We start from the raw sequence: 17054 nt of genomic DNA, 5'->3' as shown, positions 1-17054 counted from the left end.
GGAAATCGTGAGGCTTAGAGAAGAGCTGAGTCCCTGCAGTCTCAGAGCTCAGGGGATAGTTCAGATGACAGTAGTGCCCAGGTAGGTGCTGTCAACACGCGCTCTTTCTAGGTCCATTTCTTCTGGCCAGCTGTGGACGTAAGCACCATTTTTATATCAACATTAATGTATGTTGTTAAGCAAGATCATCACCATGGCCTGAATGGTAATAAAATAGCAACCAGAATCGGAACTAAGCCCGTCAGCAGAGGCACTTTGTTCTAAAGGGTTCTTAGGCTCCGTTTAGGCTCAGCAGGAAGAAATGCTGATTGGTCCTCAACATCTGCCCTGGGGAGGCAGCATAGGGAGGGGCAGGATTTGTGCCACATTTTCTATTCATCGTGCCTGGCTTAGAATTACAAAATAGTTTGGGTGGGTAAAAGCCCACAAACTTGGAATCGTTTTAAGTTTGGCTTTTGCTATTTACTCAAGATCCACCTGCTGGAGAAATCAGGGAGTGACTGCCAACCACACCTCAGCTCTTACACCTCAATTTTGCAGGTTCCCTCTTGTACAAATTAAGATTTCCCTACACATACCTTTCTAGGAATTATCTTGAGATCCACAGAGGGAGAGGCCTTTGTACACATTCACAAACCAACTTTTTTTTTTTAAAGATTTTATTTATTTATTCATGAGAGAGAGAGAGAGAAGCAGAGGGAGAAGCAGGCTCCCAAAGAGCAGGGAGCCCAATGCGGGACTCGATCCCAGGACTCTGGGATCATGACCTGAGCCGAAGGCAGACGCCCAACCATCTGAGCCACCCAGGCGCCCTCACAAACCAACTTTAAATGACCGATAATACACATTTAAAAATGGCTTCAAGTATACATAGGAAAAAAAGGCAGAGTAATAGTAAAGGAAGTCAAAAGGATATTTGAAAAAAGATTCAAATATAAGGGTCTGAAAATGAGGCAAATCACAGTAAAGAAGGAAAATAGATCCCTGAAAGGAGATTCAGATACGTTTGAAAGAGAAGGGAGCCATTGCATTTATTCAGAAGACCAAAGGGGAGTATGACATCAAATGTTCAAAAAGAGGTTAATTTTAAATCCCCCAGACAGTCCCTTTATTGGGCAGTGAGCAGTGTAGGAGGCTTGGGCAGAGGCTGCACACTGTGGTCACAAAGATGATAAAATCTTGACTTATGAGCTTAAAATGATCAATGCACTTCTAGAACAATGAGTTGGAGAGTATGACAAGTAACATCCTGGTTCATTTATTAATTTTATTTAATGTACCCTTTCTCATTACTTGAAGAATCATCTGTCAATACCCAGGAGGGAGGTGAAATATATATAAACGATTAAATATATAAAAATTATATGGGGGCATCTGGGAGAAGAGCCACTTTGTGAAAAGACAAATGGTCCTATATACCACATAGCCTCTAGGGTTTTACTGAATTCTTGCAGAGTTAAGTAATTTTGTTCCATAGTAATGACTTTGAATGATTGAAAGAAGGGTAAGTTGCTCTTACTTGTTTATCTGACCGTTATTAATGGAGTATTTATGACGTGCCAGGCCCTGTGTTCGGACACATACCGCAGGAAACAAGATAGATGTGGGCCTCATGGGAAAAAATAACATATGTATATTTTGAACTTTACATGTCCCAAAGCAGTATCACACACACTATTTCATTTACTTCTTTAGGCAGGCAAGGAAGAAAAGACATTTTAGACAGATGTTTGGTTTTTTTCTTCAGGGTTCTGTGCAATGATAATTTCAGAACCTTTTTCTGTGTAGAGGTTACTTTGATGTACTGGTGGCTATAAATTGTTCTGCCTTTTAGTTCTTGTGTATGTTAAGTTTTTGGTCTTCACCCCTGTTGTCGGATTATTGTCGAGTGCCTAGCTGCTTATTGCTGTATCTTCTTAAATCTCATAACATACACATTTAAGCAACTATAGCTTGAGACCAGATATTAAACTTTAAAGAATGCATATAGTTGGTAAATACATAGAAAAAGAACTGTGAGAGCCTCTTTTATGAGTCAGGTGAGCTCTATTGTTCATATGTATTTGTGACATCATTTGTGACTGCTGATTGCCTTTGGTAGCTTAATTTCTGCTGTTCAGCAGCATTCCAGGTAAGGTTGTAATAGCTGAATTCAAGATTATTACTTCCCCAATGTTTATGAAACAAACTGGAATCACCAATAATTAGCTTAATTTTATAGGTTCAAAAATCTAGCTTCATGTTTGTCTGTGACATTATTGAATATTTGCTCTGTTCCAGGCACTATACTAAATACCTTGTGTGTATTAAGCAACACAACAAGACAGGATATTATTGCCACTTTACAGATGAGGAAACTGAGGCTTTAGAGAGGTTAAATAATTTTCCCAGAATGACACATTGTGGTGGAACCTGGGTCTGTCTACTCTAGAACTTGACCTCTTAACCCCTATGTCATTTGCTTCCCCTTGCTGAGAAATTCAAAGAAAGCATACAGTTCTCAAGTAAAGCTAATTTCGTAAGGAAGGCTGGCAAGCTGTCTCCCAAAAGCCCTCCAGGGTGTCTGTTATCAATTATCTTGGTGAATTTATTCAGGGTTTGGCCCTTAGGCTTGCAGCTTCCAAAACTTGTTGCATTAGTCCCCCTAGAATAGATCTGTGTCTTGGGGATAAACTCACATTAAACCAAACTTTCAAGACTATAGGGTAAGACTGGAATGTCAGTTAATTATTATCTGTAATAATTATAAATAACACTTGAACACGTTTAAATGAACAACACATTCACCTGTAGAGAGCTGAGAAAGACAAATCCAAATCTGAAGAATGTTTGACGAGTAGGGAGTCTGAAAAAGTAGACTTGGTTTGATGATTGACAGCTTCACAGGCTGGATAGCCTGTTCCATCCACATCCACTGGACGAGAGTATTTAAGTCTTGTAGGCTTTAATTGTTTCCACAAAAGGAATGATCTTGTCGTCGGGACCAGTATATGGCTTTGGTTCATATTAAATTTTTATTGTATGAAGATAATATTTAAAAATATTAAAAGCTAGATCTTAAGCCTATAAAATTAAGATTATTAATGGTTGTTCCAATTTGTTTCATTTTAATTCTTAAGGAATTATGAATTGAAGAGACATTATGTACGGATCATCTGGTCTTATGCCTTTAATTTGCAGATGAGTCAGCTGAGACTCAGAGAGAATAACTGGCTAAATAAATCTGTTGGTTGGTCAAGAAAGGACACTTAAGTACTTTACTTTGCACTCCTACATGGTTCCTAGTAGCCTGAGTGAGTCTAAATGCCTCTGTAATAACTTTCTGCCAGGAAGCAATTTACGTGGTGGGGAAAAAATAGAGACTCTTTATGTGGGCCACTTGATTGGCTAACTGGTAGCTTCTTTACTAGTTATTTGCCTTTCATGAAAAATAATTTGCATTTCTACTCTGGCTAAGTGACTTGACTAGAAAACGTAGGCAAGAAGAACTATTGTTCTGGCTTTTCTCATCTTCAAAACAGGCTAAAAACTTCTGTACATTGGTATAAAGGGGGCGCTTCTCTTATATATCTCTGGGCATGTTCAGTGGCCATCTGGACTACTGGTTACTAATTGATTATTAAAAGCTGCCATCTGATAGTTAAATAAGAAGCTAGACAGGTGATCAAGGGTTTCCAGGCTTCCGGAGAAATCTTGTTTTCGATGGACACAGAAGGCAGTTAAAATAAAACTGGGTAGCACCCACAGTACTTGGTAATGTTATTGAGTACTTATTGTGTGCTAGGCATTGTGCTAAATGCTTGCATGCATTATCTTACTTAACCTTTACTCCATCCAGCAGTTATCATTATTATCCCCATTTTCAGATGAAGGAAATGAAAAGCAGAGAAACTAACTAACTTCTTCAAGATAGATTCAGGACTGAAGCTAATTCCAAAGCTAGGGTTCTTAATAATTACATTATAATTCCATTAAAGAATTTTTTTTAGGGATCTTAGACACTTGAAGCTCTAGGATAAGCAAACTGGATTTAAACTGTCTTTTTGACTAAAACAAGACAGGAATTAAAGGGTTTTACAGGACTTGGGGAATTCTGTGTTACAATTCTGTTGCAAGCAAGAGAGAACTAGACTAATGACATGGGATTTCCAGTAAGTCATGGGCAGGAGGTACACTGGACCAGGACTCAAGAAACTCTAAATATATGTTATCTATTGCATTGGATAAGGTTGAATTCTTTATCTACCTAGCACACCTATGTGAGCCTATCTTTTAGAAAACCCCATGATTCCTCCTTTGGTCAAGGTGGTTTTATTGCCCTAGAGACCTGCAGGAGGGTGGTGTGGTTGTTGAACAGTAACTGAAGAAGAATCATGTGATAGTAACAGGAAAGCGATGAGGAAGACTGGGAATTTAAGATCTGCTAAATGTTCTCTTTCTTTTTGCCAACAGATACCACACACATATACACACACTCACACATACACACTCTCACACACTGTATACACATTCATACTTTCCTTCTTCACATATTGGCTCTTTGAACTCCCGATTTAAAGCATGTCTTACCCTAAAATGGTTCATGCTTCTGTTTCCCTTCATTGGTATGAAAAATAAGAAAGTTAGTTGTCTATGCTTAACTGCTTTGCTCAAATAATTTCGTTGATATTTTCACTCTAAAATAACAGGAGTTAAATTATATGAACATGTACCAAATGGCCATAAGTATAAAAAAGAGTAATTTGCTGGAGGTAAGCCAATTCCAAGAATATTTACGTGTGAATAATCATGTTCTGACATTTCTGTTTCTGACAGCTGGAACCCATGTTTTACTAATATTCTTTCAAACTCCCCACATTTCTCTTTTAAAATGTTTGCTTAGTATCCATCATCTGGAGAAAAACTGAAATACCAGCAGCAAGAGGATGTACATCAGCTTCGTCAGAATTTTCACCGGCCCCAGATTCTGTACAACTCAGCTGAAAAAGAGCTCTGGTATGAGCGAGGGAAGAACCTGGACTTGAAACAGCATAATAGCTTACTTCAGGAAGAAAGCATTAAGGTAATTCTATTGGGCATAGCCTGGATTGGAGGGTCCAGTTGCTAATCGGCCCTGGGGATAAATGAATTCGAATTCCCCAACTGCAATATTTGTGATAGGACCCCCAGATGTGTGGGCAGTGTGAGCACTCTGACTTTGCCCTGCCAAGTAGGTACACAGTTCACTTGTTTCTCTGCTGCTGAAGGCGTGTGTATATTGTCAACTTATAAATGTGACAAACTTTTTTAAGTTACACAATCTTTTGAAATCATTAGCTAAAACTTTTAACACTTACTAAATTTGAATGACCTGACCCCAAACACTGGAGGTCCTGCCCTAGTTCTATCTATAGACTTATTTATCCCCAAGAGATTTATCCATTATTATTGGTTGAATTAAATATCAACTGCTCCGAGGTACAATTCATAGGAGGGTGAACTTGTTCTATCAGAAAGTTAGGAGGACATCCCCTAAACATGCTTGTTTTAAAATAACCCATGTAGAACTGCCATCCACAGAGTTCATCTAAATTTTATGAACCACATCAATATTCAAACTGAACCATCATATAAAATAATGCTTCCTTTTAATTGAAGTTCAATTCTGTAAACATACATTAAGGACCTAGTTTCTATTAAGTCCCTATCTAAAGTTCTGGAATTCAACATTCAACAAATATGTACTGAGCATCAGTCATAATCTAGGCAGGCAATCTTGTTGATATTGAGGGTTTAACAGTAGGTAGAATCGATAGAGTTCTTATCCCCTGGTCAGTAGCGTCCATGGGTCAAATCCTGCCTGCCTCTTGTTTTTGTAAATAAAGCTTTATTGGCACACAGCCACACCTGTTTGTACATATTATGGATGGCTGCTTTTGCCCTGTAGTAGCAGATTTGAGTAGTTCTGACAGAGACCACGTGGCCCACAAAGGCTAAAATATTTACTCTCTAGCCCTTTATAGGAAAATTTGTCACACCTAGTGTAGCGCGAACAAGGTACCTTCTTCAAAAAGTGACCTAAAAATGGATTATGAAAGGTCCCTATTTTTTAGGAACTCAATCTAGCAGGGGAGATACAGAGGAAAACAAGTAGTCATTTATGTCAAACTTTAAGGGAACCCCTTCTAGAAAGTCCTAGTATTCCAGGATTATTTGAAGAAACCTCTTATCCTCACCCTTCATGATTTTTTGAATATTGACCATATTCTCTCAAGCCTTTGTAGTTTTAAATTAAATTCCAAATCTTTATCATATTTCCTTGTAAGACAGCCTTTCACTTTTCCTTTCAAACACATTTCTGAGATCATTTTAACTGTCTAACTCTGAATACGTTCAAGCAATACTACATCTTTCTCAAGGTGTAATGACCAGAGCAACACAGATTATGACACCTCATCTGTGGTTGGCACCCTGGAAACCCTAGAAATATTTGTTGAATTAATGAGTGAGTCCTTCAGGGATGGGTAAATGATAGATTGGTAAAAGAAGAAGATATTTTTTGTTCTGTTTTAAATACTCTTCATGGTGAGGTAAAATACTGGACATTTCAATAGTAAGACATCAGCGTTTTGGCTGGTTCCTTAAGCCAGGCACCTAAATGGAGTCATATACAATAACCAACTACCTTTTATTGACAGTTTGTCCACTTTATCTCTTATAAACCTCCCTACATCCCTGAAAGGTCAGCATTTTATAGATGAGAAACTGTCCAAGGTTGCAAAGCTAACACATCGTGGAATCAGAATTTAAGTCCAGGTCTGTTTCTCTCTTTCCTGTGATTCTCTTTCCATATTACACCTCTCCTCAATTTGGGGTCATCTAGGAATCTCAGCTTTGCAAACTTAGAGCTCACTTTTTAAAATCCAGTCAGAGATGATCAAACTCTGGGTTTCTGGCTAACATTAGACATACTTATTAATTAAGAAACTAGAATATTAATGTATTGCCTTTAAACCATTTTATTATGACATAGGAAACTCAGAAAGTACATAAAACATGAATATATAGTTTAACAAATTGTTGTAAAGTGATCACCCATATAACCTCCACCCAGGATGAGAAACAGTACATTGCCCACATACTAACAGCCCCTGCCTGCCTCTTTCCCATTGTAATCCCATCGCCTTCCCAGTTTAGCAGTAACCACTAATTTTTATAATAACCCTCTTACTTTACTTTATAGTTTCACCACCCATGTATGAATCTCACACAATATAGCTCAGTTTTGCCTCTTCTTGAGTGTTTTACAAATATAATCAATCAGTATATGCATCTTGTGTCTCTCTTCTTATGACCTACTTTGTTGAGAAGGTTCATCCACATGGTGGCGTATAGCTATTGTTCATCCATTTTCTTTGCAGTATAGTATTCCACCACAAGAAATTGCCATTCTTTATTCTCTCCATGGTTTATGGACATCTTGTATGTTTCCAGCTTGGGGCTATTAAGAAGAATGCTATAGGCTTGCAGAGCTTCAGGCAGAGAACTGTTCTGCCACCAACACTGAGACACCGTACTGGATCCTCTTACTAGTGCTTGAATACCCAAATCTAAAGCCAAAGAAGCCCTCCTAGATGCATGTCATTGGCCATAATAGTGTTTGCTCCACTGTCATCTCATTCCATCATCACCAGCATGACCAAAATGCTGCATGTTAGCTCTATGACTAGTGATCACAGGTCCCAGAGGCCTTTAGCTTTCTTGACCTATGGTGGAGGTGGACAATATATTATGAAAGGACTTGTACCTTTTCTATTTACAGTAAGAAGTTTAGATCTTATAACCCTGAACTAATCAAATGCACCAAATATTCCAACACTTGCTTTCTTCTTTTCTCTGATTTCTTTGTTTCTTTTCCTGTTCATTAGATCTGCATGTGTCTTGCCTGAGTTTTTCACAGCTACATTGTTCTTTCTTGTTTTTTTTTTTTAACCTCCTAATCCCCTTCACCTTTTTGCCCATCCCCCGCCTCTCTCTGGTAATAACCAGTTTGTTCTTTGTATTTATGAATTCCTTTCTGTTTTGTTTTGTGTTTCACATTCCACATATAAGTGAAATCATATATCTTTCTCTATATGTGGCTACATTGTTCTTGCAAAATGAAAGTTCCTGTCTAATGGGTTAGAGTGCCTTTTGAGAAGACATCAAGATTTAATAGGTTTGTTCCTGTCAATGAAGTTTTGAAAGCTGTACCAATCCTCCAAAATAAAATGAGAAAATTAAAAAAAAATGAGAGAGGTTGAACTGATTTAGAGTGGTGGGACAAGGGGGATAAAGGAGGATTTTTCACTGGAAAAATAGGAAGCTTATTAAAGCTTGATCTGTAATTCCTTAATACTGAAGAGACTAGCTTATTACAGTAGTTTTTTCCTATTGATCTACATTGACCACCAATGATATCAAGGCATATTACTCTCTTAGGGTTTAATTTCTTCATTTCTCTGCACATTCATTTCTACTATGTTTAATAAATTATTTTGGTCATTTTTACATGTCTGTTAACATTTTTGGAGATGGCATATCTGGTCTTTAGAAATTAATACAAAAGCAGGTATCATAAGCTTAGAGCTCTGGATGCTTGAGCGGCTTTTATCCAAGGACCTTTGCTTTTAAACAGAGAGCATAAGAGCACATTATTTCAGATATATTCATTTATTGAACATAAGACTCTTTCCTAAATAGTGAGATGTACAAAAGGATCTGAGTAATGCCTCCACTTTTTAAAAACTGCTGTGAACACCCATGTGCATACATCCTGATGTCCATCCATAGTATGTATTTCTCTAGGAAGAGAGTGGGAGTAGAATTATTGCACTGTAGTTTATATATTACTTCAATTCCTGCTAAAGGTATATATGCCCACGAACAGGTATGAAGGTCCATATTGCTCTACATCCTCACCAACTCTTGGCACTGTCAAACTTGACAGTTTTTGCTAATCTCATATATGTGTATCGTGGTAGCTCCTAGCAGTTTTAATGTGCATTTCCCTGTTTACAAATAAAACTGAGCAGCTTTCTATATATTTATTTGACATTTGACATTTGAGTCCCTATTTTGTGAAGCACTTGTTCAAGATTTCATTTACTTTTCTTTGGGGCTTCTGTCTTTTTCATTTTCCCATTAATTTATAGGAATTCTTTATATATGAAGCCTTCATCAGGTGTGTATTACAAACATCTTCTACCCTATGGCTTATCTTTTCACTCTCTAAATATATGTTTTGAGGGATGCCTGGGTGGCTCAGTCAGTTGGGTGTCTGCCTTCGGCTCAGGTCATGATTCTAGTGGGATCAAGCCCTGCATCGGGCTCCCTGCTCAGTGGGGAGTCTGCTTCTCCCTCTCCCTCTGCTCCTCCTCTTTGCTCCTGCTCTCTCTCTCTCTCAAATAAATAAATAATCTTAAAAAAAAAAAAGAGGGGCGCCTGGGTGGCTCAGTAGTTAGGTGTCTGCCTTCGGCTCAGGTCATGATCCCAGGGTCCTGGGATCGAGCCCCGCATCGGGCTCCCTACTCAGCGGGAAGCCTGCTTCTCCCTCTCCCACTCCCCCTGCTTGTGTTCCCTCTCTCTCTGTCAAATAAATAAAAAATCTTTCAAAAAAAAAAAAAAAAGAAAGAGATCTTTGTTGACCTCAAAGACATAAAGATATTCTCCAACATGACTATATTGTTACCTGGGTCATAAGAATATTGGTATATATGTGGTCTATTTCTGAGCTCTCTATTCTGTTCCATTGTCCTATTTTGTCTATTCTTGTGCCATTAACATGCTACCTTAATTACTTTAGCTTTATGTAAATCTTAATATTTGATAGAACACATCTTTTCATCTTGTGGTTCTTGTTCTAGGATGCCTTGGCTATTCTTGGCCACTTGAAATTCTATATAAATTTTGTCAACAGCTTGTCAAGTAACATGCGTATACCCACATGTACTCACACACACACATATATACATACATAACCTTTTGGGATTTATACACTGAATTTATACACCAGATCTATAGATAAATTTAGGAAGAATTTAAATCTTTACAATATCAAATCCTCTACGAAATGTGTGTGTATTATATTTAGGTCTTCTTTAATTTCTCCCAATATCATAATTTTCTTTGTGGAGGTCTTATACATCTTTTGTTAGACATATTCCTAGGTGCTGATACTTTCCATACTATTGTAAATGGTAACTTTTTAAAAATCTCATTTTCTAACTATTGCTAATACATAAAAATGCAATAATTTTTCTAATAAAAGACTTGCCATACTTTTAAATTACTTCTTATAATTTATGTTTATATCATTTTGTATTTTATGTGTAAGTAATCACATCATCTAAGAATAAATATAATTTTCTTTCTTCCCTTCCACATGTTACACCTTTCATTCTTTATTCTTGTTCTAAGCAGTAGCTAGTATAGTGCCAAATAGAGCTGGTGATAATGGGTATATTTTCTCCTTCCCAGTCTCAAAGGAAAAGCTCTCAAATTTCATTTAATATGTTTTTATAGGTTTTTTTAATAGACTTTTAAAAATCACATTAAGAAAATTCTTTTCTAGTGTTCATTCAATGTTTTATGATGAGCACATGTTGAATTTCATCAAATTCTTTTTCTGCATATTTTGATTTTTAAATCTGTTAATATGGTGAATTACATTGACTGATTTTCTAATGTTAACTCAATTTTGCATTCCTGGGATAAACCCAACCTCATCCTAAATTATTATCCTTTTTCTACATTGCTGATTTTAGCTTGCCAGTGTTTCTTTGGAATTTTTGCATCTTAGTTCACAAATGAGACTGGCCTGTCATTTTCCTTTCTTATAACATCCATGTCAGATTTTGGCATCAAGGTTACGCTAGCCCCTTAACATGAGATGGGTAACATACCCTCTTTTTCAGTTCTCTGGAAGAGTTTGTAAAAATAAATTACAATTATTTCTTCTTAAATAATTGCAAGAACTCATTTCTGAATCCTTCTGATTCTAGAGTTTTCTTGGAAAGATTTTCAGTGACTGACTCAGTTTCTTAATAGTTATACGAAGTCACATTCTTTTATTTCTTCTTGTATCAACCTTGGTTTATTTTATTTTTATTGACATTTTTCATTTAAATTCTCAAAAATTTTAGTAAAAAGTTAGTCATCAATTTTTAAATATAGAGATGGTCCTTTTTACTTTCATGGTACTAAATAACCTGTGATTTAAAAGAGATGGGTGAGAGGAAAAAAAGCGGGGGTGCCTGGTTGGCTCAGTTAAGCCTCCAACTCTTGATTTTGGCTCAGGACATGATCTCAGGGTTGTGAGATGGAGTGGGTTCCATGCTGGACGTGGAGCCTGCTTATGATTCTCTCTCTCCCTCCAACCCTCCCACCCTCCCGCCATGTACTCACTCTCGAAAGAAAGAAAGAAAAAAGAACACTTGGGCTGCAATGTAGAGAACAGATAAGAAGGGGGCTAAAATGGAAGTGGCAAGACCACGTTGTTATTGCAATGACCCAGGCTAGAGACGATGATGTTGTAGACAAGGGTGGTGGACACGGATGGGTGGATGCCGAGGCATGTTGTGAAGGCAGCATCCCAGTGGGTGCCGAATGGGCTCATGATGGGAAAAGAAGACTCAGGATGGCTCTCAGACTACGGGCTTGAACAAAACCTTAGATGGTGGCATCCTTTACTGAAATTAGGAAGACTGAGAGAGAAAAACTATTTTTGATATGGAGAGACTCAAGGAGTTTTATTTTGACAGTTATTGGCATGAAGGTGGTATCTCAAATCATGACAGTGAACCTAGGGAGAAAATGATCCACTCTCAAGGCCTAGGGTAGTCCACTGATATTTAGAAGTTGGATCGCATTAGAGTAGTCTACACAGGAAGGAGCAGAAAGGAACAGCAAAGAGATAGGAGAATACCAGGAGAGTTCAGTATCACAGACTCCAAAAGAACTTTCTGAGATGGAGGGAGTGAATGGTACCTAAGAGCTCAGTTGTCCTTTGGATTCATTTTGGCGGTGGGGAGATCAGTAGTGCCTCTGGCATAAACAGTTTCATGGAGTACTGGAATGAAATCCAGCTTGCAGTAGATTGAAAAAAAGGATGGAAAATGTTCAGACCATGCGTGCATAGAACCACTTAGGAAAATTCCTCTGTCCAGCTGCCATCTGGCTAGATAGACTTTGGCAAGCCTTCCGAACACATGACAGCTCCAGAGAGGTAATCATCCATGTGACACTGGTTATTTGTCAGCTCTTGGGGGACAGCACTGCTATGAAAAGTGCTTGTTCTGGCTCACATTCATCTTCTTTCCATGCTTATTTCTATCACTCTTGTTTATTCCCCACCTCTAGATCAAAATTGAACTAAAGCAGGCCTAGCAGAAGTTATTAGATAGCGCAAAGATGTGCTCTTCACTCACAGCAGAATGGATGCACTGTCAGCAGAAAATCAGGGAACTGGAGCTGGAGGGACTCACACAGGCTCAGAGCATTAAATCACAGAACAACCTGCAGGAAAAGCTGGCTCAGGAGAAATCAAAATGTCCTGATGCAGAGGCAAAGGTAATTATCCTCATGCTTAATAAATAGCATGCACTGGATACCACTTCTGAAATCCTGTTTCCCTAAGGATTTTAAGAAGTAGCTATGATGCAAACTTGATAGAATTCTAGGGTTTTTCTTTGCTCTTCCATGCTCTCCTCTCTTTTGACTTCACCTGCTCCTGCAGTTCCAGTAAATCTCTTGTTTCTTTAAACTGCGTGAACTTTAAAAGGTAGGTTTCATTGAAGCTATAACGTGAATTTAAAGAACTGATTAAAGCCATTTGACTCTTGTTTTATACTTTCAACTTTTAAAAGATTTATTCTCCTCTCATTTATCTGTTTATATGATTTTTATTTTGTAATTTTGGGGGGATTTGTGTTGTGAAATGGACATTTTGGAATAATGCCCCTGCTTTTCAGACTGTCTAACACCAGGTGGCAGTAGTAGGTAACAGTTGCACATTTTGATCTGTGGGTTTGAGTCCAATCTCACATAAAAAAATAAATCATAAAATAAGTAAATAAATCATTTCATCAGACCATATAAATATAAAACAAACATCAAAAAGTAGATGACAGCAATCTTAATGATGCTCAAAAGCCTAATTTTGAGCTAAAGAAACCAGAACAAGAGCGTTCATACTGTGTAATTTTATTTATATGAGGTTTAAGAATAGACAAAAACTCAGCTGTGATCAGAGGATGGTGGTTGTCTTTATGAGGGTTACTAACTGGGAGAGGATGAGAGGGAATCTTCTGTGGTGCTGGGAGTATTCTATATCTTGATGTGAGAGGTGCTTGTTTAAGTAAAACTTTATTCAGTATGCTTAAGATATGTGCACTTTATGTATGTTATTACTCCATTAAAAAGTGGTTGGTAATTACATATTAGTAAGAAAATCTAAGTTTAGTAAAAAAAAAAAATCTGAATTTAGATAGTACTAAATATTGGTGAAGATTTTGTGCAACAAGGACTCATATATTGACTGCAGTTGAAAGAATAAATTAGTACATACACTTTGGGTTTTGTTTGGTTTTTTTTTAAAGATTTTATTTATTTATTTTACAGAGAGAGAGAGTTAGCAAGAGCAGAAACACAAGCAGGGAGAGTGGGAGAGGGAGAAGCAGGCCTCCCGCGGAGCAGGGAGCCCGATGCAGGGCTCGATCCCAGGACCCTGGGACCATGACCTGAACTGAAGGCAGATGCTTAATGACTGAGCCACCCAGGTGCAGGTGCCCCTGGTTTTTTTAAAGATATATTTATTTATTTTAGAGGAGAGAGCACACATGAGAGCCAGGGTGGGGGCTGGAAGAGGAAGAGGAAAGAGAGAAAATCCTCAAGCAGACAGCCTGCTGAGCACAGAGCCCCATGTGGGGCTTGACCCCAGGACCCCAACATCATGACCTGAGCTGAAATCAAGAGCCAGACACTTAACAGACTGAGCCACCAAGGCACCCCAGTATAAACACTTTGGAAAGCAATTTGGCATTTGTATTTAGTTAAGTTAAAGACATATATATCATTCAACCCTTCTACTACTGGGCATAAATACTAGAGAAAGTGTTATACTGCACATATGTGTCAGGAGATAGGAATAAAATCATTTATATAGAAACATTGTTCCAAATAGCGGAAAATTGGAAGCAACCCAAACGTCCACTGACATAAGGTAGAATAAATAAACAATGGCATAAAACAGTGAAAATAGATGAATTATAGGTACATGCTGTATTTCAACATATATTGAATAAAAACCAAATTACCAAAAACACAGTATGATTCCATTGATATAAAGGTCAAAATGGTGGGCAATAAAACCCATGTTATATAGATTATATATTCAAGAAAAAGCAAGAAAGTGATTAATACAAGGGGGGATAATCGACAAGGTCCCAGAGTGGACTTCAAAAGTATTGGAAATATCCTTTTCTTAAATTGGGTGACAGGTTCAAACCTTTGCATATGTCCTTGGTAGAGAAGCCAACAGGGTCATATTGTCATTTGTGGAATTAAGAGTGAATATCTTTAAGGAAACATTTTCCCTAAGTAGAACCAAGTGGAGGCAGTTCAAAGGAACTTGAGTTGGCCTCAAGACGACTGGCTGTCCACTGCCACTGACCTTGAATCAATCTGCATCTTTACTTCTCCTGTGGTTCCTGGGCTCTGCAAGGACCTAGGACTGATGCATAAAGCCCTGCTCCTAAAAAAGGACTGCCATCCACTCGCATTCAGTGAATGTTTGTGGGGAATATGGTGCCAAACCATTGTAAAGTATGCATTGTCAGATCAAGAATATATTTGAGAGACAATAGCTATTCTGCTAAAAACTAGTCATTCAACAAATATTTATTGAGCATCTACTATGTACCAGTACATGGCATACAAAATTGTGTCACAATTTTGGGTGACACAAGGCTTTATAAAAAATAGGTAAACAAAAATAGACTTATCTAACAAAAAAATTTTAATGATACTTTTAATCTAACATGTAAATTCTAAAATAAAATTATATATCTCTCTTTCAAATTCATAAGTATTATTTTTAGTTCTACCAAAGCATTGAAGAAGGTATTACTGGTGCTAGGTGATATGCTAGTAGGTAATAATGGTTTGTAGGAGACTTCTGCTTTGTTTTAAAATCCTATCGTGAATCTAGCCACACTGTGAAGAAACTAGACATGCTCACACATTGCTGTTGGAAGTATAAGTTGGCCTAATACCTATGGAGCCAGTTTGGCATTATCTATTAAACAAACAAATAATAACCTTTGCCCTAGCAAATTCATATCTCATAATTTATTCTAGAGCAATTGTTTGTATTAGCGAAAGTTTGGAATCAATTTCAATATCCCATCAGTAGGAATCTACTTAAATAAATTATAGCATATCCTTATTGTAGAATGGTATGCGGCTTTAAAAGAGAAGGCAATTGTACATAATCATATAATACAGAAAAATCACCAAATGTATTGTTATTTTTAAAAAGCAAGGTGCAGGGGTGCCTGGGTGGCTCAGTCAGTTAAGCCTCCGACTCTTGATTTCAGCTCAGGTCATGGTTTCAGGGTTGTGAGATCGAGCCCCTTATGGGGCTCTGCCCTGAGGTGGAGCCTGCTTAAGAGTCTCCCTCTGCCCCTCCCCCCAAAAAAATTTAAACAAAAAATAAAGGTGCATAAGTATGTATGATATGCCATCATTTGTGTAAAAAATATGTGTATGAGGAGAACTGTATAATAATTTTATTTATGTGGGCATAAATAAATCTCTGGAAAGATACACAAGAAACTAATACCAGTGATTACCTATGTGGTAGAGGAAAACTAGCAGGAAGACAGGATAGAGATGGGAAGTTTTCACTATATAACTTCGTTTACACAAGTATACACTAAACTATGTGAATGTATCACATATCGTAAAACTTAGGTAATTTATTTTAAAATTAAAATAAATCTGGCCATGCTCTTTACTTTAGACCAGATTTGTTTGTTAGCACGATGTTTGCTAGTTACTCATAGGGTATTTCCCTAATTGGAAAAAAGGTCAGACTTTCCTTAATGTTTTATTCATGAAATTTTTCCTTCAAGATTTTGGACCTGCAGCAGAAATTAGAACCTGCTCAAAAAGTCTGTCTCACCGACACTTGTATTTTGGGGAAGAAGCAACTAGAGGAAAGGATAAAAGCACTGGAAACTGAATCTAAAACAAAGCAAAAATATCAGGAAGAACAGCACAAGAGGTAAGAGGAACAAAGATGTCAGTTTCAACTGGGCTAACCACTGAGTTTACCAGCAACATCAGTTTACCCATGCATTTCCTCAGTGTCCCCAGTGAAGTGAACTCAGTTACACAGCTTCTTATCACACTGTATTCTAGTTGTTTTTCTTGTTTGCCTTTCACACTAGAGTGTCAAATTCTTTTTTTTTTAAGATTTTATTTATTTATTTGAGAGAGAGAGAATAAGAGATAGAGAGCACGGGAGGGAAGAGGGTCACAGGGAGAAGCAGACTCCCTGCCGAGCAGGGAGCCCGGTGCGGGACTCGATCCCGGGACTCCAGGATCATGACCTGAGCCGAAAGCAGTCGCTTAACCAACTGAGCCACCCAGGTGCCCTAGAGTGTCAGATTCTTTTTTTTTTTCATTTTTATTGTTATGTTAATCACCATACTTTACATCATTAGTTTTTGATGTAGTGTTCCATGATTCATTGTTTGTGCATAACACCCAGTGCTCCACGCAGAATGTGCCCTCTTTAATACCCATCACCAGGCTAACCCATCCCCCCACCGCCCTCCCCTCTAGAACCCTCAGTTTGTTTTTCAGAGTCCATCGTCTCTCATGGTTCGTCTCCCCCTCCGATTTACTCCCCTTCGTTCTTCCCCTCCTGCTATCTTCTTCTTTTTTTTTTCTTAACATATATTGCATTATTTGTTTCAGAAGTACACATCTGTGGTTCAACAGTCTTGCACAATTCACAGCGCTCACCATAG

General features: G+C 37.8%; 1 protein-coding gene across 1 annotated transcript in view; it reads left to right on the top strand.

Moving 5' to 3' along the window:
* The window catches only part of CCDC30 (coiled-coil domain containing 30), an 85942-nt gene extending 73388 nt beyond the window's left edge, over positions 1–12554 (top strand). The window contains exons 10-11 of the mRNA XM_025856365.2: positions 4883–5062; positions 12379–12554. Of these exons, the coding sequence (XP_025712150.2) occupies positions 4883–5062; positions 12379–12405 (207 nt within the window). The 3' untranslated portion in view covers positions 12406–12554. The remainder of the gene's footprint in view (positions 1–4882; positions 5063–12378) is intronic.
* The last annotated feature ends 4500 nt before the right edge of the window (positions 12555–17054 follow it).

This window comes from Callorhinus ursinus, unplaced genomic scaffold (genome assembly GCF_003265705.2).
Source record: "Callorhinus ursinus isolate GAN/ISIS: 27379988/994484 unplaced genomic scaffold, GSC_fseal_2.0 scaffold18, whole genome shotgun sequence".
Classification (NCBI taxonomy): domain Eukaryota; kingdom Metazoa; phylum Chordata; class Mammalia; order Carnivora; family Otariidae; genus Callorhinus; species Callorhinus ursinus.
Note: the sequence above shows the minus strand (reverse complement) of the source record. Positions and strands in the feature narration are given on the sequence as shown.